At 42.2% G+C, this 26986-nt stretch overlaps 1 protein-coding gene and 1 long non-coding RNA gene across 2 annotated transcripts in view; one reads left to right on the top strand and one right to left on the bottom strand.

Moving 5' to 3' along the window:
• LOC103177989 (THADA armadillo repeat containing) overlaps positions 1-26986 on the bottom strand; it is a 170872-nt gene that overhangs the window by 140922 nt on the left and 2964 nt on the right. Inside the window, exons 2-19 of the mRNA XM_007892437.2 lie at positions 21721-21815; positions 20717-20847; positions 19642-19790; positions 18808-18840; positions 17839-17887; positions 16321-16511; positions 15516-15610; positions 13430-13653; positions 11421-12115; positions 9828-9976; positions 8992-9147; positions 8503-8634; positions 7647-7770; positions 6840-6991; positions 5586-5829; positions 4024-4159; positions 2637-2773; positions 2104-2268 (exon numbers count right to left, since the gene is read on the bottom strand). Of these exons, the coding sequence (XP_007890628.2) occupies positions 2104-2268; positions 2637-2773; positions 4024-4159; positions 5586-5829; positions 6840-6991; positions 7647-7770; positions 8503-8634; positions 8992-9147; positions 9828-9976; positions 11421-12115; positions 13430-13653; positions 15516-15610; positions 16321-16511; positions 17839-17887; positions 18808-18840; positions 19642-19790; positions 20717-20847; positions 21721-21815 (3057 nt within the window). The remainder of the gene's footprint in view (positions 1-2103; positions 2269-2636; positions 2774-4023; positions 4160-5585; positions 5830-6839; positions 6992-7646; positions 7771-8502; positions 8635-8991; positions 9148-9827; positions 9977-11420; positions 12116-13429; positions 13654-15515; positions 15611-16320; positions 16512-17838; positions 17888-18807; positions 18841-19641; positions 19791-20716; positions 20848-21720; positions 21816-26986) is intronic.
• Positions 1069-1848, top strand: LOC103177988. Its single transcript, XR_487787.1, has 3 exons — positions 1069-1117; positions 1630-1718; positions 1823-1848. It is a non-coding gene; the product is annotated as an uncharacterized LOC103177988 (long non-coding RNA).

The raw sequence follows: 26986 nt of genomic DNA, 5'->3' as shown, positions 1-26986 counted from the left end.
ATTTTATTTGGGGGATAGTTGTCCAGTACCTTGGAAGAAACTCCCTTCTCTTTTTGAATAGTGCCGTGGGATCTTTAACATCCACCTGAACAGGCAGACTTGGTTTAATATCTCATCCGAAACATGGCACCTCCAACAGTGCAGCACACCATCAGCAATATATTGGGAGTTTCAGCTCAGACTATAAGAGTTCCAAGTCCCAACATGGAGCTTGAACTTGCAACCTTCTTACTCAGTGGAGGGAGTGGTATCAACTAAACGTGGCTGACACTGGCAGACTGTTGAGTTAGGTTTTTTTTCTTGAATGAGTGAATTTCATAGATGGTTCACACATAAAAATTCTTAATGAGAAAACCTGGAGCCACAATTTAAACGTACGACAACACCACTCGCTGGCTCACAGTTAGGATTGTAGAGCTCAATTAGGAGTCCTGTAGCTCAGTGGTTAGAGCACTCGCTTTGCAAGCGAGAGACCTGGGTTCAATTCCAGGCAGAGGGCGAAACCTTGGGCAAGTTTCCTTACTCCACACGCCTAATAATAATCCCTCCAAAACCAAAAACAATAATAAATTGGTCATTTTCAATCTACGACTGTTTGTGGGACATTGCTGTGCGCAATTGGCTGCCGCGTTCGCCCACAAATATACAGTCAATTCACTTTACAGTGTGTTCTGTGAAGCGCTTTGGGACGTCCTCCCGACGTGAAAAGCGCTATATCAAATGCAAGGATTATTATTATTATATTATTATAAATGCAAATTTTGTAATAATTCAATTCCTAAACAAAGCTTTTGAAAAACAATAAGAAAAATCCTATACTTGTTGACCCCAATCAAAGATCAAACATCTAATCAAGGAACACGGTGCAATTTACGTAAAAAGCAGAACATTCCCAATGCAGCTGAGTGTGCACTGAGCTCCTTCAGTCATTGAGTGAAATTGTGGACTGCTGGACATTCAGGCCAGTCTGGGTAAATTGGGGGAGCTGTAGTTCAAAAGTGTGCAACTAGATGGCGCACCATAACTGAATAAGGAGTCCACCACCAACAACACTTTTCACTATTACCTTGCGCTTCCTTCAAAGCAGATCTTGGCGCAACTACAACAAAACCCAAAGGTGGGGGAAGCCAAAAGAAGGCACTCTTAAGAATGGGGAGATTAGATTGAGATGAAAAGGAATCTAAAGCAAAGGATTCTCAATTCCCAAAGAATATCTGACAGCCCTTCACAAAGTCGGAGTGGTGAACCCAGGAGGAGATAGGCAGGTAGGCGATGCTGGCAGAATGGGCAGGCAAAGAGACAGGTTTGACGACTAGTTTTGAGAGTGGGGGCAGGGGTGAGAGATTTTACAAGGCAGAGAGATTTTAGACCTTACAGAGGGTGGAGGCAAAATGGCTGAAAGCTCATCTGCCAATGGGTAGATACATAAAGCAACAACAACAACTTGCATTTATATAGCAGCCTTCACTTAAGACGGCGTCTCGGAGCGCTTAAAGCAGGTCAGTGTTGAAGTGGAGGGAGGGGCTGGGAGAGTAGGGTAGCACAAAGATCGCAGAGGTAAGGAAGGGGAAGAACTGTGAAGGAAACTGAAAATAAACATCTTGTGGGGCCATTGCATTGTAATTCCAGAGAGAATGGATCACTGCCTTAGAGAGAGGATTGGAAATGGGAGAAAGCCAGAAGGAAAATACAGAATTAAAAAGGAATTTCCCTCTAAGGTTAGCTACGGAGTTCAAAGAGTTAAGAATGTATGATATATGTGTATATCTTGGACCACTAAGAGGCAGCGTTAGACATAAAATTCCCTTCTCTTTTCGAACAGGATCTTTATCATCCACCTGAACAGGCAGACGGGAGCTCGGTTTAACATCTCACGTGAAGGGCGGCACCTCCAACAATGCAACACCCCCCCAGTATTGCATTGGAGTATCAGCTTAGACTATATCAGTTTAAATTCTCATTGACAGGCTGGAACCCACAACTTTCTGACACAGAGACGAGAATGCTGCTAACTGAGCCAGGTTGACACATGAACTGTCTGAACTGGGAAGTCATTTGGGAATATTTCTTTCATGAATTAAAAAAAGTTTTTTTCTCAGTTACCGGTCATGGTCACGCTCAGATGCTCAGCGGGTTTGCAGTCTTCAGGTGGGATTTCACCCGACTCTTCATCCCGCTCATTTTTCAGAAGCTTCGCTTGTGCAAAATAGTCATTGTTGTCCCGGGGTTTTATTTCATTAAGAATCACATGTAGATTTGCCGCAGACTCTGTTAAAAGGGGAAAGAGAAACATTAATTTGACATAATAAATATAACGATAATAATCCTTGCATTTGATATAGCGTCTTATCACGTCTTCGAGATGTTTCAAAAGCGCTTCACAGAACATGCTGTAAAGTGAATTGACTATATTTCGGGGGGGGCGCAAAATGAACATGGGCAACATCAGATGGATGGAATATTACTAGACATTGGCATAGGCTATGGTTAGGATTAGAGAGGCCTCAGCATCCCCCACCCCCGAAATCCATCCACAGCTCACCTCTTTAAGGGGAGCTGGGTGGGAGAGTCCTTGAGCTCCAAAGACCACAGTCAGCACTCCAAGCAGCATTTACAATTTGGTTGCAGTGTCTTACCAGAGTCTGTATCCATTGGAATTAGTCCTTCTGGAGACGAGCTTTGGACAACTGGGGACACGACTGCAGACAAACGAAAAGCCACTTTTATCAGTTCTGTCACAGTCTCTCGCCATTCCGATACTTTTATTAGTGACCTGCAAAACAGATATCAAGCCATCACTGCCATTCAAGAGACCAGTAATTCAGACCTAGTAAATTTATCTAGAAAACTGTTTTGTTTCTATTGTGAGCTTATTTATTTTTCCCTTCAATTTTCTCGTTCCCTCTCCACTCTTGTCCTAGAGGCTTCTGACCGCTGTTTCTCTCCCTTCAGCTGGGCAACAATTCCACAGGTTTTGGGCACCATCCTCCAGCTCATCCACATGATCATTACTCACTTATGAACTTACTGACAAAAGAATGCTGGTAGATTATTCCACTGTAAGGCATCAGTGAAATCAGAAACCCTAGCTCTACACATTTTAAACAAGGGATCTCTGCTTAGTGACTAGAAACTGCAACCAAGACAGTTTCCCTCGCCCACCCCCTAATTTAGGAAAAACAATTGTGATGCCCCAATTAAATAATAATCCTTGCATTAGATATAGTGCCTTATCACGTTGTTGAGACTTCTCAAAGTGCTTCACAGAATATACTGTGAAGTGAATTGACTGTATATTCTGTGATCAATACACGGCAGCCAAATGCGCACAGCAGTGTCCCACAAACAGTTGTGGATTGCGTGACCAATTTTTTAATATTACATATATATTATTTAAGAGATTATTACCCCTGGAAACGTGATCCACTAATCGACTAATAAGTGAGTTCCTACTTACTGCTAGGTAAACAGAGGGGTGGAGTAAGGAAACATGCGTAACGTTTTTCCCTGCCTGTGAATTACTGTCTTAATTGAGATCAGCAAACTCAACACAGACTGCAGTAGGAACCTGCAACCTTCTGGTCTGCACGGGTTCAGTGCTCAATGTGGTTCGTATACCTACTCGATCATCTTATGTTAAAGTGCAGTTCCCACTTCATTACCATTCAATGTTAGGAAGAACCACATTTCAGAAAAGATTAAAAAAAAATTATAAAAAGTATGGTCAAAAGAAAGACCTGTGTAAAGGGAGTCAGGTTTAGTTAATGACACAAAACAGCAACATGCACTTTCACGTGGCATGAACATCTTAAATCTAAGCAACAATGTTGTTTGTCCTAAACATTTTAGCACATTTGGAATTTGTAGATTTCATATATTGGAAAGACATAGAGATAGACACACATGGGTTGTGATGGACAAGAAAAGAGAATGGACAGCGGTTGGAAATGCCTCTCACTCACAGAGTCTGGATTTGAGATTGCTCACGAGGAGTCATTTCCGTATTAAGACCAACTCACTTACTTCAGAGACAACTGCTGCAGAGCTCCAATGATGCAATGAACTCTTCCATATAAGGGATTGGAAGCCGCTGCCTGCACCAGGGATCTTTCAGCCTGTTCAATCTCAGTGGACAGGATGTTCAGCAGCACTTTGATGACTAAAATAGGTGAAAAGATCAAATACAAATTAATTGAGGTTAAACCTGAGAGACAGTTAGTAATGGTCGCTTTAAGAGTTGAGCCATTTTCTGTGCAGCATCCAAACCATGTCCCAGTCCTTATATCTGCCTGTACAACACTGGGAGTAGGCGATAGGAGCCTAAACATCTGCAGGCAATTGACCCAGTCCTCCAAAGGATTACGTTTTACACCAGAGTTCTGATTTCATAAAAAATTGGCATTGGATTTTAAGAGCATTAAATATGCAGCAAACCCACTCATCTACAAAGTATTACAATGCAACCAAAGGTTCTCTATACACAAAGTCGGTGTTATCAGCAACTTACAAGACAGAAGTTAATAATAATAATCCTTGCATTTGATATAGCGCTTTTCATGTCTTCTAGACATCCTAAAGCGCTTCACAGAATATACTGTAAAGTGAATTGACTGTATATTTGTGGGCGAACGTGGCAGTCAATTGCGCACAGCAGTGTCCCACAAACAGTCGTGGATTGAAAATGACCAATTTATTATTGCTTTTTTTTGGAGGGATTATTATTAGGCGTGTGGAGTAAGGAAACTTGCCCAAGGTTTCGCCCTGGGTTGATGGCTGCCCACAATTTTGCTGTAATCTTAATTAGCTAATAACAATTGTACAGTAATACACTTTGGAACAAGAACAAGACTTTCTTTATTAAATGATTCACAATGATGGGGTTTAGAAATTAACCTCAGATATTATCCATAATCATTTAGTTAAACTGTACTGCTGGCTTCTGTTTACTATCATTCTCTTTATAGATCTTTCTTACACCAAAGGAAACATTGGTTGGATGTGTATCTAGACTTCAGCTAAAGCAGGAGAACACCAAGAACATCAAGCCCACTCTTTCCAACAGCCACCACAGACTTTACACTCTATCTGCAAGAACCCACTTCATCTAGTGAGTTGAACAACTACAAGTAAAATTTTCAAAATAATTCCAAGAACCCTCCTATAGAGTTGCACATATGATTTCTGTGCATCTGATCTCAGAGAATTTAGCTGTCGGTTAGCAAGAACCAATGCTTGGAGACCCCAGAGAGTTTAACCAGCTATGCAATTATGAGCTGATCACACATTTCAGCAGTTAAGGAATAGAAACTGTACAATGTAACTCTGCAGCATGAGGAATTGATGGGCTTTAGATTCCTAGACTCACAATAGTCTCAGCTGGTCTTTACATTGTTTTCTACCTATCCAAACCTACTGAGCCTTCCCATTTGAAATCATGCTGCTATCCAAGCCTTTTCCGATCCTCCCGTTATACACAATGCATTCAGGAGATGTCTACACCAATTTAGTAGAACTTGGACATTGGAAGCAAATGGAACAGACCTGCCTTAGAAAGGAGTTTTGAATTGTGTGACACTGACACTGACCTGCTAAAATATTGGCTTCTAGTAACTCCTGATCGGTAGATCTTTTTCCAACAAGTTTGCTGCTCGAACCATATGTGCAGTCAGTGTTTTGCTGGTTACCAATGCAAGCATGCAGTGCTGCCTGTAACCCTTCTTGTCGTGTCAATAAAGCCAGGAGATAGGAAGCAGTGATACAGTCATAAGGTTTGGTGCTGATCATCAAATCCAGAGCTGCTTGCAAGAGAGTTTGCAATTTCTCAGTGTCCTAAAATAACATGGGGAGGAAAGAGAGTAATGTCGGGTGGGGAGGAAATGTTTAAATAATAGAAACAGTTATCATAACGGCTCCCCACCCCACAAAAAAACAGAATGTTTGAGACCCATTAAATTAGTCATTTTCAGTTATAATAATCCTTGCATTTCATATAGTGCCTTATCATGTTGTTGAGATGTTTCAAAGCGCTTCACATAATATACTGTAAAGTGAATTGACTGTATATTTTGTGGGCGAAATTCTAGACTAGTTGTTGCATTTACATCTGAAGTCAAATTGGTTGGAGTTCTGTATTGCTGACAGCTTCATATCATGGAGTCCTGTAGCCTATCGGTTAGAGCATTCGCTTCACAAGTGAAAAGACCTGGGTTTAATTCCCGGGCAGGGCGAAACATTGGTTTCCTTACTCCACATGTCTTTGTTTACCTAACAGTAAGGAACCCGGTTATTAGTCGATTGGTAGATCGCTTTTCCGGGAGTAAAATACCCTTTTAAAAAAATAATTTTATCACTCAATCCATGACTATTTGTGGGACATTTTGCCCACAAAACCCGGTCAATTCACTTTGCAGTATATCCTGTGAAGCGCTTTGAGACGCCTTGAAGACGTGATAAGGCGCTATATGAAATGCAAGGATTATTATGATTATTTTATACATAGATATATATTATATCATTTCTTTTCTTCCCCCACCCCAAACTATCTTAGACACAAAGGTACAATATTCATTTTATCAACCTTGAAAGAGTTAAATGTTGGCTGATCAGGTGGACCCAAATCTAGTGTTCAACCAGATGAGCTGTGCAGGATATTCTGTTCGGCCTTTTTAAATGAGTGTTGAAATCACACCTGATTCAACAAGAACAACTTGGGTTAATTTCGTTTTTCGAACGGGACAAATGTGGAAAGATCAGGCCTGGTTTTTCTCTTTAAAAAATAAATCTCGAATACTAAAATTCCACCGAGGACTGACTCGCCTCCAACATCTGAGGCTTATTACCTTTAATCCTAGCACTGAAGCTGGAAACCTCTTTAAAAGGTCATAAGCTAACATCTTTAACTCTTCGAAAGTGCTGGTCAGACATGCCAGCAAAGCATCTGTGTAGGTTGGCTGTAGAACATCGGTCATCTCTAGTACTCTGTATGTTTGACCTGGAGAGAGGGAGGGGGGGGAAATACAGCTCGATTCAGAACACACACGCAGGCAGATTCAGACCACAAGTGACTATCATCCTGGGAGTTAACTTTCTACTTCTTTTAAAAATCAACCTAGAGTTTAAACTCTCCCACACGAGGTTGAATCCTCCTAACTCAAAGGTGAGAGTGCTACCAATTGAGCTAAGCTGACCTGTTGAATGTATGACGTATTGAATCTAGCACTAGACGTTTCTGATATTTTCATTATTTGCTAAGAAAAAGCTATTTTAATCCCATGAAACTGGAGCGATTACATTGAAGACTGAATGTGGGGCTGCTGTGAAAGAGGAAGACGCCAGGAAACTGGACCCGAAATAGCCCAAACCTAAATTACAGCCTGGAGAGAGGAACAAAAGCTAAACTAGGATTTGGTATTTTTCATTAGTAATTATGTGCCAGGAAATAGTTTCATACAGTAGAAAACAAATCCTAAGAAAAATGTCATGGATTTTTTAATATTAAATTTAAATTGACTCCACTGTGTCCACATAATTTAAAAGCAATTACTTTGAACGTTTTATATAAAAATAAATTTGCCTGCCTTGCTTCATATACTCTCCACCAGGCTTAACATGCTGCTGCATTGCATTCCTGTCAAACTCCAACTTACCTTCTGAGCACTCAATAACTTCAGCAATTATTCCCAACAGACTCAGGACAGTGAATTTGCTGGGGTACGAGGTGCCAGGAAAGAGAGCCTGGAAGAGCAGGTCACACGTCCAGAACATAAAATGCTGGAAGACGAAACAACATGGCTCTATATAAACAAAACACAAAATACTGCAGATGCTGGAATCTGAAACAAAAACAGAGAGAGCTGGGAAAACTCAGCAGATCAGGCAGCAACTATGGAGAAAGGAAAGTAAGTCAACGTTTCGGGTCCACGACCCTTCATCAGAACTGTCGTGGACCCGAAACGTTGACTCACTTTCCTTTCTCCATAGATGCTGCCTGACCTGCTGAGTTTTCCCAGCTCTCTCTGTTTTTGTTTCATGGCTCTATATAAAATGGCTTGCTTCTGTGCTGAAAATATCAATGCTTTCCTTGAAGGGGAGCAAGACTAAACAGAAAGCTCTTGGAAAGGCACAATGGGCTAAATGACCTCCTTCTGTGCTGCAAAATTCAAAGATAGTAAGATACAGAATGGTTGCCCCTCCTCCCGACTTTCAGTAGGGATAGCGAACTGTGTCATATCAAAGCCAGGTGGGATTATGTTTGTTCATATGGAGTAAAACACTAGCACAAACTCATGAGGCAGAATGTTTTTCTTAGGTGCCCTTTGCCACCCAACACACCCAGCAACGACCAGTAAACCCCACACCGAAACACACACACAGTCCCCACAACCCCTCCTCCACGTACTATACCTGACCACCTCCCCTCACCCACCCCCCCATCCAACACACACACACAGTGATCACGTGTTAAAAATAAATGTGCCAACCACTAACTCAACAGTTTTGTACCTTGTACTGCTGAAGTTGAACAACTGGATCGTGATCAGTGGAGGTGTTTTCACGTGGAGCCCTCTTCTGTCCAACTTTGTTCTGCGTTTGTTTATGAAGCACTTGAGAACTGTCCCGCAGTCTACAGAATAACTAAGAAAATGCCATAAAAAATCCGCAGCTATATTTCAATCAAGTGAATGGCAAAAAACAATTTCTGTGCTATAACAGATCAGTTGGTATGATTTCCTGAACTCATGAAAGCGTGTGAAAATTTTGAACACAATTAACACATGGACACTCCATTTTACAGTATATCCTACAAAGCACTTTGAGATGTCTTCCCTTATGTTAAAAGGCACTTCACCAAATGAAAAAATTATTAAAATTATTATATGTAACACAATTCTACTATGTTAATAATCCTTGCATTTGATGACTGTAATGGCTATAAGCAGGCCACAAGGCGGAAGCTAACAGCTGAGTAGTAAAACAGAATCTTCACCTTACCTTCTTCATTAGCCACACAATCTGCTGCCTCGTCCCAGGGGACTGGCTGTTCAGATTATACGGGAGGAAGAATTTTATTAAAGCCATCTCCTGCGAGGACAGAGTTTGGGTACTTCGGTGAGTCTCGCAGATCAAGCCCAAGGCATCGACACGCACCTGCAGTGAGAAAGGTTGAGAGTTTTCCAATCTGTTCTCTTTAGTTTTGTTATTTACTTCTCGTTCATCCTTTCTTTGACTGTCATTTGTTTAGGTTCTGTCAGCCTCGTGATTCACGTAGATGTTCAAAGACTCCCTAGCCAATTTGTCAAAGAAATGGAAGATTCCCTCCCATAATCCTAGTTTATATTTGCTTCTCATTCAAATTTACCTCCAATTCAAATGAAATGACTTTTCATCTGATGTTTCAGGATGTTAGTAGATACAGACCGAGCTGGTGCAACTAGCGCTTTGAAAACTTTGAGACGTCTTCCCAATGTGAAAGGCACTATAGAAGTGTAAATTGTACTACATTGGAGAGAATTCACTTCACTTCTGATTAATCTTCACTTCATGGCCATTTGTGGGACATTGCTATGCTAATTGGCAGCCGAATTTACTTACATAAAAACAGTTACTACACTTTACCATAAATCCTGCGAAATGCTTTGACACCTCTTCCCTACGTGAAGAACACTAGATCAAATGCAAGTGACTTTCAAAACTCATTCTAACCGTACTCTCTGGCGCTTTTCATAGTAAATCTCCACCAGAGCCTGAACCTATATCTGCAATTAATCAAAACTTTCCAGAATTTCAGGCCAACAGTAAAACATCTCAAATGGTGAAGTGAAACGCACCTGTTCATGTTTGTGAACCAGAGCCTGCTTTACAAGGTTCACGGGCACCAGTTGGTCCCATTTCTCATCTCCGTTCCACAGCCCTCGTGCCCGTGCCGCTCTCAGGCAGGTCATCAGGGCTCCAAGCGCTCCCCTACTACTGAACGGATCTGAAACAGATACATCGAAGATTGGGTAGTTACTCTCTCTCTCCCTCTGTACAACACAATTTCAAACTCACATGGCTCCAGTCTGGGTGTGACGATAACGATACCAAAGATCACATTGAGGAAGATTTAAAAGCTAATGAAGACTTTTCACTGCACCATTCCACTGATCAGGAGGAGGTACACAAAACGGTTCTTATATAGTAACCTTATTCTCATCTCTGCTTCAGAAGGTTGGGGTGTTCAAGCTCATCACATTAACCAATCCTAATGTCCTCTCATCGCACTATCGCACTGTTTCTTCAATTAAGTCAAGCCTCCAAGCCTGAACCACTCTTGCTGATAACCCATTTCAGCCCTACCTCAAGACTCCAGTTCAGTGCAGTGAGAGCAATACATCGTCAGAGCTGCTGTCCTTCAGCTAAAAAATTAAACCAATGTTAACGTACATAAAAGATATTATGGGAGCTTTAGCATGACATGCAGTCCAGTAATCCTCCAGGTGAATTGGTCATTCACTTTACAATAACAATAACTTGCATTTATATAGTGCCCTTCAGGCCAGATGGCATCTCGGAGTGCTGTATGACTATTTGGGGGGTTTTACTGGATGCAAAAAGGCTGCTGTGTTTATCTACAGGTATACAGTCACTATCCTCGCTTTGTTACATTTTGGAATTATGGTGTAATATTAAATGCAGGGATTATGACTATATTTGTCGAAAAAGCAATGTGCACTCCAAAATGGGCACAAGGGTTTGCAGTGCAGGATTGCTACAGTGACTTTCATGTGACTTCAGACAGTAAATATCTCAGTGGGGTGTGTGGGCGGGAGGAAATTATAATAATTATCCTTACATTTTTTATAGCGCCCTTCAGGTCAGGAGGAGGTCTCAAAGCGCTTCTCAGGATGAATTGCAAAATGGAATGACTGTGAATGTTGTGGACAAAAAGAGGGGAAATAGTGCTAAAAACTGTCCTAAAACCATGAAATTTCCTTAATACTATGAGTCACATGGAGGATAAAAGGAAAGAGGAAATATTTAAACACACATATTTTAAATTGTTTTGGTTGAATACTACAGAAAGGTGGGAAGGAAGTCAGTTAGAAAGCTTGCAGAAGCCAAAATGTAACTGTATCCAAGACAATTGGAAGAATGTGTTCTAATATGCCAAGGCTGGATAGTAAAAGAGCAGAGGTTCAGGAATGCGAACGGCAAGTTCAGGACAAACACAAGGAAGTATTTCTTTACACAGAGGGCAATTAACAGTTGGAATGGGTTACCAGGAAGAGTGGTACATTCTTGGATGCTGGATTTATTTAAAGAAACCGCTCACAAAATATACAGTCAATTCACTTTACAGTATATCCTGTGAATCGCTTTGAGACTTCACGAAGATGTGATAAGACGCTATATCAAATGCAAGGATTATTAATACTATTTACCTATGGTTCTGCTTTGGCTTGAAGACCGCAGCTCTTTGATCATGTGAGTCAGGCTCTCAGGACTGCATTTGAGCAGTTTGGGCAGATAGTAATCGATTATGTACGTCGTGTGGCCGGGCTCTTCCTCGCACAGTGCAGCGAGAAACGGAGACACCCATGTTTCGTGCCATTGGTCAATCCAAGCGCTCGGCTGTGTTGAGGATAGTTGTTTCTTGTGACTGACAAACATTTTTTCCAGGAGGTCGCTTGCATAGTTGGCCAGAGACTGCTCACGCATTACCCCCAGGACTTGCTTCGGAATGGAGTCATCGACGTCCAGGATATGCTGGGTACCCAAATATTCCACCAGGCAACTGAGCGAAGCATATTTCCCTTTGACGTGCCACTCCAGATCCAACAATGTCCTGGTCATACGCACGAAGAAGGGATCCGTCATTCCGCAACAGCCGGCGGCTTTCTGGTGAATCTTCAAAACGTTTTTAAAGAGGGCTTTTGTCTGGTGCCTCACTCCATCCAGAGGATGTTCCCAGTGTGTCCACACGTATTCCAGCAGCTTCTGAACAGCTTCAGAGCTTCCGCTCAGGGAGTTTTTCAGGTGCTGGGAGCAGGAATGGGAATCGAGTGCTTCCAAGGCGCCACATGTCCATAGAGTGAGGATTCTGGAGATGGACATTGCCATGCTGGATTCCTTCAAGCTACAACAACAAAGAATTGGCAGATATAATGACTGAACAACCAATGTTAAAATACAGTGCCTCGCAACCCATATACTGCTCCACACACATCTCCACTCCTTACTCCCTCCCACAACTTTCTACTCCGATATGTATATCTTTCAATAGGTTTATCTCCCTTAAAAAAAACTGCTGTCAACTGAGTGCTGAAGTCAACTCTAACGTTAGGATATAAGAGCTTTTGGGTAAGTTCATAGTTGCTGTGTTGCGTTTCATAGTTCAGAGACCTATTCAACTTAGTTCAATGTCCACACTTGATTAATAATAATGCTTGCATTTGATATAGCATCTTATCACCTCTTTGAGATGTCTCAAAAATGCTTCACAGAATATACTATAAAGTAAATTGATTATATTTTGTGGGAGAAACATGGCAGTCAATTGTGGACAGCAGTGTCCCACAAACAATCATGGATTAAGTGATCAAATTATTATTATTTTTTTTAAAAAAGGATTATTACCCCCGGAAAGCGATCCACCAATCAACTAACAACCAGGTTCGTACTTACTGCAAGGTAAACAGAGGCTTGAGAAATAAGGAAGCTTGCCTAAAGTTTTGCTCGCGCCCGAGAATCCAACCTCTCACTTGCTAGGCAAGTGCTCCAACCAATATGCTACAGGAATCCACTCTACAGGACTAATGCTTAGAGGCTTTCCTTTGAAGTTAAACATGATGGTACTGAAATACCCCAGGTTCCATCCTTGGGCCCCTTCTTTTCCACATTTACATGCTCTCTCTCTCAGCGATGTCACCCGCAGACACAAGATTTAACTTCCACATGTACCCAAATGTACTTCTCCATCGAAGAGGAAGTATTAGAATCTTGAAGTCGATCCGTTCTATAAGAGGGAGCCAGTGGAGCCTGGCAAGGACTGGGGCGATGGGGGTTTGGAGTTTGGTGCGGGGCAGTATATGGATGGCAGGATTTTGAATTGATTGGATTTAGTGGATAGTGGAGCTAGGGAGACCGTCGAGGAGGGCATTAGAATAATCAAGGCAGGAGGTGATGAATGCCAAGCCACGCAAATGTACTTTAACACCCTCGCTTTGACAATGGCAATGATAAATTGCAAAAATATTGCAAAATTATAGGTGGAGCAGAGTTTGCCAGCACTGTTAGAACTAATTCTGGTTCTGTTGGTGTTTTTTCACATAAAATCTGTTCATCATTTTAATACAGTGCTAAAGTTCATAAGCATTGCTTTTAATAGATAAAGAAAGTAATGTATAGATTGAGAGCTACAGAGCACCACTGGCACACAACATTGGCTTACCGCGTGTTAAGTGACAGCAGAACAGTCAACATCTCCAAAAGTAGCTGTTCACCGCTTTGTTTCATTCTTCCACTTCTCCAATCCAACATTGCCAGTGTCCCCTGGCATAGGAAAAGGACTGACGCATCTGAAGGTGCTGTTCTACACAGCTCCCCACAGCTCTCAATCAGCCACTCGGGCACATCGGGAACTCTTCTCAATGTGTTAAAAAGCAGATGGTGAATCTTCAGGAAAGCAAATAATAGGTTCAGTCCAGCAGTAAAATCAATATTGAACGCATTGAATGTGGGCATGTCACAGAGCTCAGAAGACGGGTCTCTTTTCGAAGAGTGCCAGGGGATCTTTGAAGTTTATCTGAACAGATAGATGGGAAGATGGGATCTTCATTTACACCTCATCCAAATGATGACACCTCTGACAATGCAGCATTCCCCAATTACTGCACTGTGAGCTCAAAACCAGATACAGCCCTTGAACCCACAAACTCCCGATAAGAAAAAGGTAGCCACTCAGATCTATCAAGAAGTACATAGTCAGCATATACTTAATATATTAATATATTCTTTTTCTTGCAAGGTCTGCAGCTCAGTTCCAAGTGTAAACCATGCAGACTGATTTACTGTGTGTCAAATTTGCTGCATTATAAAGCAAGACATTTACCTCGGCCGAGCAAACATACTGACAACTCTTTGGACAATCTGCCCTGCCAACACTCATATTGGGACAGGAACTCAATCCTGTGTGGGATGCCATTGAATATTAGGGTAAGAAACGATCATCCGAAGCAGAATGTAATACAGACGAGGCCCCTACTTAAATGTTATTTGGTGCTAACATTAATATATAAAATTCCAATTATAAAAAATCATTGTAAGTTACTGTAGATAAAATATTAATCCTTGCATTTTGATACAATACCTATCATGTTAGGTGGACATCACAAAGTGCTTCATAGAATATATTGTAAAGTGTATTGCCTGTATGTTTTGTAGGCAAACGCGGTAGCTAATTTGCACACAGCAATGTTCCACAAACAGCCATGAAGTGAATTAACAATTTTAATTGAGGGATTGTTGGCTAGGACACTGAGAAGAACTTGTTTCTCTTTTCAAATAGTACCATGCATTCTAGCTTTTGGCAGGTGTCAGAAAAGTTAACACAGGGGCTAACTGGCTTGTGGAAGTCAAGCGTACAATATATATATAGCAAGGACTTCTCGATCTTTCGATGTCGGCTCTTCCTACCAGTGTGAAGCAGAGTTCACCAAGCGTTGGATTGTTTATCCACTAACAAGGAACGTGAGCTAGACTGTCGTGAGACAGGTTAGTTTACCCGACACACGATGTCTAGGGTAAACTCTACACCCACCCCCGGCTCGGTGTCGTGCTCCGCTACTGTCAAGCGCTCTGAGATGCTACCCTGCGTGAGGGGCACTATATAAATGCAAGTTGCTGCTGTTACATTAATCCTATTGCATGCCCCAACCCACACCTGAACATGCAAACAAGATCTGGGTGTAAATCCGAAAGGCGGCATCTCCAACAATGCAGCCCCCCCCCCACCCCGTGTTGCATTGGGGTGTCAGCCTAGACTGAGTTCAAAGTCCCAACATGGGGCTTGAACCCACAAACTTCTAACTCAAAAGGCGAGAGCACTACCAACTGAGCTGGAGTGACACACAAAATCATTTTTATGGCCAAATCCACGATCCATTAAAATCAAATTGCTTTAGCACCCGTCACACCCCAGCCCCCCCAACCTTTCCAATATAATTCAAGAGTGATAATCAGACCACCACTGTTCACGGGCTAAAACATTAAAGTTTAATCCATTCTGTTCAGGTAATATATTTGCAAATTATTAAAATAAGTCTGCCTGTCACTTTCATTACTTAACCTTACACATCAAATATTTATTTTTATTGTGGGAAAAGCATCTGTGGGGATTTGTTCAGGTCACATCCTGCTTACCACAGATTTTTTTTGTGTATCTGGGAGATAGAAAAATCTCTCTAGCGGATTCTGCTAGATAAACATTGCGCAAGTTAAAACACAAGAAGTTTGCTAGGAAAGAGCAGTTCACTTACTAGCTTTGGCAGTGCCTCATCCTGATGCACAATGGTCTTGATAAATAAAACAGCAGCCATGCCCGCTGTACTCTGAACAGCCTGTAAGAAATCACCTGCATAACAGGAAAAGGGTTTGTTATTACTTTCAATAATAAAAATCTTAGCATTTGATACAACATTCCAGAATGTCAAAATGCCTGAGAGATGTGTATGCGATAGCAATTCTGTGTTGTCAAGTGGAGTGACTGTGCATAAATCAACCATTGCAGCAGTCGATTAGTGCACAAGAAACAGCCATGAGGTGAATGAACTATTTTTTTTCTGGAGGAATTTATCTGGTCAGAAGAACAGGAGAAATTCCTTTCTCTTATTGTAACAATGCTATGGGATCTTTTAATGTCCACCCGAACAAACAGAGTGGACCTTGATTTAATATCTCATCTGAAGGATGGTAACTCTCACAATTCCCCACCGGAGTGTCAATCTGAAATGTGAGGCTTAAGTCACAATGTGTGGCTTGAACCCGCAAGCTTCAGACCAGAGGGGAAAGCACGACCAACTGATCCAAAACGGATGCCAATATAAACCAATTATAATTGTGTGGCTAGATTGAGAACAGCAACAACAATTTGCATTTATACAGTGCCCTTTATGCAGTGGTGCGGAGCGCTTAAACAGCATTCATTCAAGATGGGAAAGAAGGAGAGATCGCAACTCGTCGTCTGCAATCAGCTATTCTAAGAGGAAGTATTTAGTTTTGGGCCAGCGATATTTACATGCAGAGAATATTCTAATCTAATAGCACCATCAATCATAAGCTTACCATCAACCAGTATTTCAATAAAACACGTAAGCAGCCCGCACATCACTTCCCAGAGAGGAGGCTCGGCAGTTCCACAGAAACATCCGTGTATTTTCTCTTGAACTTTCTGAACAAGGACCATTGAAGCTTTCAGAGCCACTAGTGAATCATGCATCAGACGGTTTTGTAGAATGTGTTGCCCACCAAGACTCCTGAAGCAAAAAATATGTATTTTTTTCTAACCTCAAAATTGCAGTTTGAATGTTATTCTCTACATCGAATTTGATTATTGAACCATAAAACATTACAGCACAGAAACAGCCCTAAAATGTCTGCGCTAGTGTTTTTCTCCACCTGTTCTCCTGCTGGCTTCCTTAATGATTTCTTCTCTTCAAATGTCAAGTTTCCTTTTAAGAGGAATTAACAGTCTATGCCTCAACAATGGTTTGGGGCAAGGAATTCCACATTCCAACCACCCTCTGCGTCAAAACATTTTTCCCTAACTTCCCCTTTGGTCATTAATGCAAAGTGATGGTGACTTGTACAGATATGTGTTAGGTCAGGGTATAAAGGGATACAGGGCAAGAGCAGGTAATTGGACTTGAGATACAGATCAGCCATGATCTTACAGAATGGCGGAACAAGCTTGAGGGGCTGAATGGCCTCCTTCTGTTTCTCTCTTTTTAATGTTTTATGGTGTAGGATAGGAGTCTGTTTGGAGTTTAACACCTTGAGAAAAGGACCAATATTCATCCGGATACAAAAGGATCATGTTTAAGGTCAACTTGAGATTAAATATGCAGTCATTTAACATCCTATTTCCTGTATTACCACGTTACCCATTGACTATTCACTAGGAGAGTAGATTCATAACTGCAAAATCTTTTTCTTTTGAATGTTCGGTAGCAAAACAGTAAAGATTGTATTTGGTACTTTTGAACTTGGCATGGTCAGCCTGAGATAATTGTCTGGTCTGTCTTAGGAAATTGTTGGCTCCCTTTTCTTTTTGAATAGTCATAGGATCTTTGCATTAATGATCAAAGTGCAATTCAGGAAAAAAAATGTTTTGACACAGAGCATGGTTGGAATGTGGAATTCATTGCCACAAACCATTGCTGAGGCATAGTTAACTCTTTTCTAAAGGAAATTTGATGCTTGAAGACGAGAAATCATTAAGGTGTAGAGAGCATTCAGCTTACTTCAAATGTCAAATCCTCCGTGCATTTGCCTTTCATTCCTCTTGCAGGGCAAGATTTATCCCAGCTTCTCAGCTGCTCTTTTGGACTCAGATGTTGTTCTGCACTATGGGCTTTGCACCTTCACTCAATTTCTCAAAAAATAAGAATTCCAATATCATATCACTACCAATATTAATGCACTGTAATAACCAAAATTCACCCATTATGCAAAATTCTTGTAAGTGGGTGGAGGGGATCTTTGTTTAATGAAAACACAAAATGTAACTTCTGATTACATTGCAAATATTTTATTGTTAAACATTGTATTTGCAAGCAGAAGAGAAGAGGCAGAAATACTTACTTATTTTGCAATTTAAAATCCACCAATGTTTTATGAAGAAACTGAAGAACTACAATGGAAAGCAGAATTAGTTACAAAGGGTACACAATCCTAATTTTCCCCAAATTAGTCTGGTTCACGAACTGAAAATCTGAAAAAAGAGAAAGAGGCATGAAGCATTGTGTCATTCCTAACAAGGTTGATCAAAATCATCTTGCCTTACGACCTCAGGTGAAGGATGGTCAGTGTTGCCTGCAGTTTACCTCAAGACCTTGTATTTGACAACCATTCAAAACAGAACATTTTTAAAACTACAACAATAACTTGCACTTATATAGTGTTCTCCACACCGGGTGGCGTCTCAGAGCACTTAACAAGCGACTTTGTAGTATAAAATCAGATCTCATGGTTTGTGATTGAATAATAAAAATCAAAAAGTAATTTATTGGATTGTTATTTCCAGCCCAGACAACAGCACGGAAGTTAACTGAAGAGAGTAAGTTATTGAATTGCTATTCATTGGTCAATTAGAGTGGCTTTAATTATACAAAAAAGTGCACTCTCCAGGTTCTAAAGGTATGAAGGATCCTTTTAGTTTGGGATATTTAATAAGTGGTAAATGCTATTACTAATTAGAGCTTAGTTTCTGTCCTGTTGCACGTTTATAAAATATGATTCTGTTCGTGGACTTTTGAAGCTGGGTATTGAAAAATGTTCAGGCTTACACTTACAATCCTTCCCACAGCATATAACCAATTGACCAAAGGCCCAATGTGAATTTGAGGGGTTTGGGGAGGTCTATTCATAGTTATTTAATTGTTGCGATGTTACTGCAGAACTCATAAGTGGACAGAGAACTTGCTCCCCATAGGTGTGAGTTATCAAAGGTTTGAGGTGCAGTGCAGTTCTGCAGCTGTGGTGATTATTGTACATACCATGTGGCCAAGCAAATTTGGAGCTAAAATATAGTAAGAAAACAGAATAACCTACCCTCCAAGTACAGATGGTGCATGCATTCTTCACCTGCAAGGATACAATACCAGATTAGGGCAAATTTATTTTATTGAGGTCACACCACAATTCAATTTACAGAATAAGAAACAAACCTATACACAAGGCAAACAAAACGGGACCTCACCAAAGGATCTCAAAAATATCTGTCATAGTGACAGCACATTGGAACTAGAAACCCTAGTATCCACTGAATGGAAAAGGAAATTACACCCACACACACGGTAGGAAATGGTCATACTTTGGTCCAGTTGGTTGCACACTCATCTCAGAAGAAGATTGCAAGTTCAAAGGTCCACATAGGAACTTTGAGCTCACAGTCCAGGCTGACAATCATTGCAGTATTGGGGAAAGCATTGCAATTTCAGAGGTGTTATCCTGGTGCAATATACAAACCAAAGTTATGAATAATAATCCTTGCATTTGATTATAGTGCCTTAACATGCCATTGAACCGTCTCAAAAGTGCTTCACAGGATTGGGCATTTATAAACAATTTGCACACAGCAACGTCCCACAAGGAACCATAACGTGAATGACCAGTTTTATCTGGGGGTTGTTGGCCAGCACACCAGAAAAATCTCACTTCTGTTTGAGTAGTGTCATGGGGCATCCACCTAAACAGGCAGATGGGACCACAATCAATGTCTCACGCGAGAGCAACTTGCAAGTCAGATGCTTCCCAAAGAGGCAGGGAGAGAAAGAAAAGACAGTCATATCTGGACTGCTGCTGCAGCCTGAAGAGCAACTTAGAAATATAAATCTGCCATAAATATCTAAAAGTGTCCAATTGTGTGTGTTCCATCAGTCTTACCCAGGCTAAAATTCTCCATACTTGCTGCAATGGATTCCACCACCTTCCGAACGCAGCATTTATCCGCCGTCAACAGTTCTTCATTCAGGCAACTAACAAGGCAGCCAATCACTTCCTCCTTCCAGCTTTCAGGAATATTGCTAAGGGAGCTGCAAGGAAACAATGGCGTTTGAGAATGAATTAAACCTTTTTCGTGAAAACAATGACAGCAAACACCTTGGTGTGAGGAATATTTAAAAAAGTTTTAAATCTAATATATATGTTATCTATTATATGGAATTCAGCAGTGCATTACACCCTTTTGCATCAGATCATTTACATAGATGCCATATAATCTCTTCCCCACCCCCCACCCCCACACATGCACACAGCTATGGAGCTCCAGTACTGTATAACAATTACTGACTGTGCATTATGTCAGACGGCAACATCAAAGTATTTGAAATGTGGTACAAAGGTCCCCTAGTGGCCTAGTGGGTAGACACAAATCCATACACTGGAATGCTATAATTGCGAACCATGATCAGTGCTCAATTTGAGGCATTAAAATTGTCTTCAGCAAATTGAGGTTAGGGGGGACAGAATAAGTCAAGCTCCCACTGCTGTTGACTATCCAATGTCTGAACATTGGATAAGGACAGAAACGACTTCCAAGCGGCTACTAGGAAAGCTGGAGAAGCCACGAATGAGCTATTTTGTTTGTGGAAGCTCGGGATTGCTCATGGTCAAGAACAGCATTACTGAGTTCTGTTATCTGGGAAGATCTTCAAATAGAAAAAAAAAGTCCTGAATCCGCACCCGAGGGAAAGAAACTGGAGTGGGCACCCAAATTGGCACCTGTGGATTGCTTTCTATATTGGCAGCAGTGTCTGCAAGTTCACTGTGCAAGTAAAACAATAAAGCAAATTACTGGAGGGCACCAGAAGCTGGTCTCTCTTTGAAGCAATTTTCGGTTGTCCATCACCCAAATGAAGCATTGATAAACAAGAAAAGTCTGCTGGAGAAGAGCTGAAATTCCAGGAGACCTTGTTCTGAAAGACAAATTGCAAAGAATGCTCCCCACTCCAGGGCTTACCTTGCCACTGCTCTTTTCAAGGGACTTTTGGATTCCACATCCCAGTAAATTCCAACTAGTATTTTTAAGCAATGGTGCGTTTGGGAAAAGCGCACAGGGTCTCTGTCCAGCTTTTGTAACAATGGGCCGATCTAACATTCAAAGAAGAAGAAATTGGTGAAGTACATGGAAATTATATATTTTTTTAAATCGTACTTAAATTTTAAGGCTATGCAGCAAAACAAAATCGATAAAACAACATGAAACTTGAGCCACTGGAAATTAACATGAGCATATGCAACACACAAATAGCAATTTTTCAGCAATCAGAATAATTGACCCAAATATAGAATCTCTAACATGTTTTACTGCAGCATTGCCTGAACTAATGAATGAGAAATCTATGATCCTTGAAAACTTTAAAAATGCAACTTCTTGCTTATATTTGCTCTCTCTCTTTAAGACGGTTTAATGCTGAACAAAACAGGAACTGGGGTGGGCTGTTCAGTTGATCGAGCATTTATTAATTTACGGCAGCTTTTTTTATGCTCATATTAGTTGTGAATTTGAACATGGGAATCTGGACGTTGAAGATTTTGGTGCCTGTAACAGACATTTCCATGTAAACAAAAAATCCTGCATGCGTGCACTTGTCTTGTATTGAGTTTCCCCAATACAATAAAATGCTAATTTTATATTTGTAAAGAGCCCTTCACATCGGGAGGACAAGTCCCCAGACACTTGACAGGTTTGGAACTCGACCTGAGGCGGGAGCCAAAGGGGATAGGAGTGGAAAGATGATCCAAAGCACAGTCAAAGAAGAAGGTCTTGAGATGGACCTTGAAAGAGGTGAGGGAGGGAATTTTTTTTCTGTTTGTAGATCTCCCCTGGTAACAGAGCTCAGAGAGGCTAAAAATTGACTGCCAATACATTAAGAGTTAGGTAATTATCTCGTTTTTATTAACCATGCATTTCTTCTGTAATAATTATTGTGTAAACTTGTGCAAACCACAAATGACAAGTACCTTTTTCAGTGAATGTAACTGCTGCACCCCATCAGTTAGCTCTGCACATTCCAACAGCAAAACTGCCAAACTCCTCTCCTCATCGACTGCAATGGCTGGGGAGGAAAAAATGTAAACATTTCTCAATAACACAGAATGAACAGTTGCAATGTTTCTGAAAGATGTGGTGTGCTGTTGAAATAAAACTCATAAAGCAACATACTGTAACATACTCAAAGAACTCTGATGACATTACAATCTACAAGACTAAAGCTCCAGTGACTTTCACACTGGTCTAAAGTGTAGAATATTATGGCAAAAGGCATGGTTATAAATGAGGTTTGCTGGTATCTTGGCATTGTTGGTTTACTTGTACTAATGAATTAAGTGAAATCTGCCAAGAGGACATCAACCAAGGGAAAAGTGATTATGATAAAGCAAATAGGGAGAAATTATTTCCAAAGGCCGGTAAGTCAGTGACTAGAGGGCTTAAATTAAAAAATCATTGCCAAAAATCATGTTAGAATTTTTTTATTCAGGGGGTCATTGGAAAGCTGTACATAAAACAATGTTTGAAACCATAATAATGAATGGTGTTCGACAAATAAAACAAAGGCATGGTATTTTCCCACATATTTTGTTGGTTGGTATGATAAAATGCTTTGATAAGATGTGAACTGTAATGGCATGTTTTACAAACAAAAAGCTTATAAAATATCTTATGTTCGTAAACGGTCCATTGTAACTTTTGACTTAAATAACATTATAAAATGAATACGGTTTGTTATGATGCAAATGCAAAACGCAAGGATACAAATGCAAAGTGCAAGGACTACTTTACTATTAAATTATTATAAACAACAGTAACTTAGTTTATAAATTATAATGAGAAGAGGAAAAAGTTACTGAACACATGGGCTGGAATGCTGCACGAGAAACAATGCAATAAATCTATTAAAAAAATTATGCATATAAAACATTCAAATATATAGTTGTGACACAAAATGAGCTGCGTTTACTCAATCCTAGCCTTGGGTCATTGACCCAGCTTTTTCCACTGGTCGACCGAGGAGAACAGATAACACTGAGGTGGAGGATTGGGAGCTGGTCAGTCTGTGGATGAGGCTGCAGACCTTATGATTGCACCCCTACCCAACAACAACTGAACCCACAAATACTTATCCAGCATCCGCTGGACAATTCAACAGCATCTTGCATGACCGAACATTAATTGCTTGTAAGGGAAAAGTTGTCACATGGATAATTCTGACTGAATCGCTTCCAATTGGACTTCACTGTGCACTTTACTCCGTCTCTCCCTCCACAAAATCCAGTCACTATCAGCCATTGTTAAGTGTTGCTTCCACGACAGGGAATTTCAAGGTTGAGTGAACCCCACTGCCCACCTGATGAGACCAAGCTCAGCACGTTCTTTTCAGAAAAAAGGTGATAATAATAATCCTTGCATTTAATGTAGCACCTTATCACGTCTTCGAGACGTTTCAGAGCGCTTCACAGAATACACTGTAAAGTGAATTAACTGTATATTTTGTGGGCGAAACACAGCAGCCGACTGCACACAGCAACGTCCCACAAACAGTCATGGATTGAGTGACCAAATTATTATTTTTCTAAGGATTATCCCCTGAAAGATGATTCACTAATCGACTCAACAACCAGGTTCCTACTTACTGTCAGGTAAACAGAGGTGTGTGGAGTAAGGAAACTTGCCCAACATTTTGCCCGGCTGGAAATCGAACCCAGGTCTCTCACAAGGCGATTCCTCTAACCAAGCTACAGGAATCCATAATATAGTTAATAAATACACAAGTGCTGGGTGGGGGTGGGGGGAGAAAGGGAGGGAAACCATATTTCTTAAATTTCCCCAACGAGATGATCGTCAAATAAATGAATAATCCATGCATTTTGATAAGTAGTATCAGGATTTGACACCCATTTACAGCGTGAATGTCCAGTCATCATGTGCGCAGTCAAGGCAATAATAATCCTCATTTTTGACATACCGCCTTTCATGTCAAGAGGATGTCTGAAAGCACTTCACAAGATTTACTGTGAAGTGTAGTGACTGCATGTAATATTAATAACTATGCCGTCCTGGCACAATATTAAAAAAAACTCTCAAGACTATTAGCGAGGTATAAGTACATGCTCCCTTTCCAGATTGGAAAAAAAAGTGAATACCATATGACGTGGAGGAAAATATACTAAAATTCACTTGTGGTTCCAATCATCTATCAAATCGTAAACTTGCATTGCTTTCACAGATATCAGTTGTTTACTATTCCTGGAAAAACATTTAACATTTGCCAAGGTCCTTCCAATATATTTTTGTTAAATGACCAGATACCCAAATTTTAGTCCTGTTCAAAATCTACATTAAAGGCTCTGAAACGCTGCTCAATACATGAACTGCGTAAAGCCTGCAGTGTAATACTTTGTGAATTTTAAGCTAACCTTTTAGGTTAGTTCTTTGTTGGCAGCACTCATTGATTTTTCTCTCCCTGCTTTATGATAATTCGAAGGTTTTTAAGTTTAATTCACTGACTGCCTGGCCTGTTATGACACAATACACAAGAGCTGGAAAAACCCTGTTCCACATCAGTGTAGTTGAAGACTACTTCACTCCGATGCAGGTGGTGCATTATGATCGTGCGAGTCAGCTGCCAGCAATCCTGCTTAATGAGTTGAATGGAGAAATCAAAGCACAATTTTTTTTTGTATTATAAAAAAGTTCTCCTAGGTGGAAAACACTTGGCAGCGCAAATTGCGTTTTTCTGTGACGGGTAGATTTGGTGATCAAATTTACAGCAAAACGGTTTATAACCCATAAAGTAATCTTTATTTGACGGTTTGTTTCTGACATTATCCAACTTGTAGTTAAACAGAATTTTATGCAAGCAAACGTGTCCTGATACACAAATTGGAAAAACATCAATATTGTCTTTTTTCTGTCGAAACAACAACTTGCATTTATATAGCGCCCTTCACACAGGGTAGCAACACAGAGCATTTAAATATACACCCATTTATTCAAATAACTAAATAGCTTCACCTCAGTTCCTTCGTTCAGTTAACTGCTGAGGTTCTAGGTTTAATCGCCAGTCTATTAGCAGCTTTCAGGCAGCACAGAACGAAGGTATCAGGGGCCGGCAGAGAAAAGTGTGTGGGGGTGAAGGAGGGGTGAGGGAGAAAGTTAACCAAGGTTCCCACTCCTAAACCAACACCCCGTTGAAGGTACACAACAACAAATTACATTTGTATAGCGCCTTTCAAGTCAGGATAACATGTGGGCAGTGAGTAAGGACTTGATCAGGGTTGGCTGTGATGGCATTCTGTGGTCAGATAGGCTACTAACACTCACTCAGGGCTCCACACATGCAACATACCAATTTGAGCTAGGCACCAGTAGGGAAACTGGCATTTACAGAACTCTAGTGCCACGTAACGGGGAGAAGAATAATCAACTTCAAGAGAGTAAGAGAAAAGTAGAACTACAAAAAAGTCAAAAATCTAAAAAGATCCCAGCTTAATTTCTAAGTTTTAGAAAGAGAAAGGCGACCCCAGTCCCAAAGAAGCCCATCATTATATTCTTCAGGAAACGGTTGGTCCGACCAAAATATTCTTCCAGTGATGGCACACGAGTGGGAGCTCGCTTTTGATCTTCCCGCACCATTTGCAGAGCTTTCCTCAGTGCCTCCACTTGCTTATCCAGATCCTGAATGCATCGATTCAAGTCATCCAAGACCAGAGCAGATTTGACCACACAGTCCATATCCAGTACTTTCTGCTCGGAATTGGCGACGAGCTGATCAGTCACCTTCCGGACCGTGCTAGTCAGCTGGCCGCAGTCTGCCTTCACTTTCACCAAAAACTTCACAAGTTCTTCACTGCATTCAGGGGTGCTCAAGGCGAGTAACTGAGAAACTTGCAACGCTTCCAGCCGCACTGGGCAAACAGCATCCAAAATTTTCTTCTGGTCTTTCGGGTCGGCGATTCCAATCTTCTCCAGGTCTTCCATCCCCAGTGTCAGGAGACGTCTCAACGATACATCATTCGCCTCAAAATGCTCTCGTAGATGCTCCATCTCCAGCCGGCAAAGAAGCAACTCCAGATCACCAGATGCTGAAACAGAACTCCCTCCGGTCTCCTTCTCTGAATAGGAACGATTCCTGAAGAATTGGGAGACGGCCTCCTCTTTGCACAGGTTCTTTGTTTCTCTCCAGGTCGAAGGCTCCTCGAGTAACGAAGCCAAATGCCAACGCGTATCGTTCTCGGCATCTCCCGCCGCTATCTCCCAGCGTTTGGTCTTCAGTGTTGCATCGGCTCCCAATTTGATCGGCTTCAGTGCTGCGCTCTCCTGGCCTCGGCCGGACCCCCACCTCAGTGCTGCGCTCTCCTGGCCTCGGCCGGACCCCCACCTCAGTGCTGCGCTCTCCTGGCCTCGGCCGGACCCCCACCTCAGTGCCGCGCTCTCCTGGCCTCGGCCGGACCCCCACCTCAGTGCTGCGCTCTCCTGGCCTCGGCCGGACCCCCACCTCAGTGCCGCGCTCTCCTGGCCTCGGCCGGACCCCCACCTCAGTGCTGCGCTGCCCTGGTCCTGGGCATCTCTCTGAGCGCTTTGGGGCAGCAGCAGAGCAGTGCTGTGGGCGGGGCCCTGTGTGGCTCCGGCCGCCGACAGCAGAGAGGTCACCGGGTCACAGTCACTGGTGTCGGGATCCGCTGCCCCGGGCAACCGCGGCGGCCCCTCCCGCTCCGCCGCCTCCCCCTCAGGCCCGAGGCCTCCGGTAACGAGAAGTCCAGGCCTTGCCCTTCCCGGCTCCGACACCCCCTCCCGGGCCCCGGCCTCTCCCCCCCGCCCCGGCCTCTCCCCCTCCCCCGCCCCGGCCTCTCCCCCTCCCCCCGCCCGGCCTCTCCCTCTCCCCCTCCCCGCAGCTCGGCGGCTGCAGCTGCACAGTTCCCGCTGTTGCTGCAGGTCTCCCGGTCTGGAGGGACCGGACCCGCCCCGAGGCTGTGAGGCCCCCACCGCAGGTCATCACCGTCACCGGCAGCCGAGCAGCTCCCAACCCGAGCCCCGTCCCCAACCGGCACTGCCGCCATCTCCCCTCCCACTGCCCCCCCCCCCGCCCCTCCCACTGCCGCCATCTCCCCTCCCACTGCCCCCCCGCCCCTCCCACTGCCGCCATCTCCCCCCCCTCCGCCCCTCCCACTGCCCCCCCCGCCCCTCCCACTGCTGCCATCTCCCCCCCCACTGCCCCCCCGCCCCTCC

Source organism: Callorhinchus milii, unplaced genomic scaffold, assembly GCF_018977255.1.
Source record: "Callorhinchus milii isolate IMCB2004 unplaced genomic scaffold, IMCB_Cmil_1.0 Scaffold3, whole genome shotgun sequence".
NCBI lineage: Eukaryota > Metazoa > Chordata > Chondrichthyes > Chimaeriformes > Callorhinchidae > Callorhinchus > Callorhinchus milii.
This window is presented reverse-complemented; position numbering and strand designations above follow the sequence as displayed.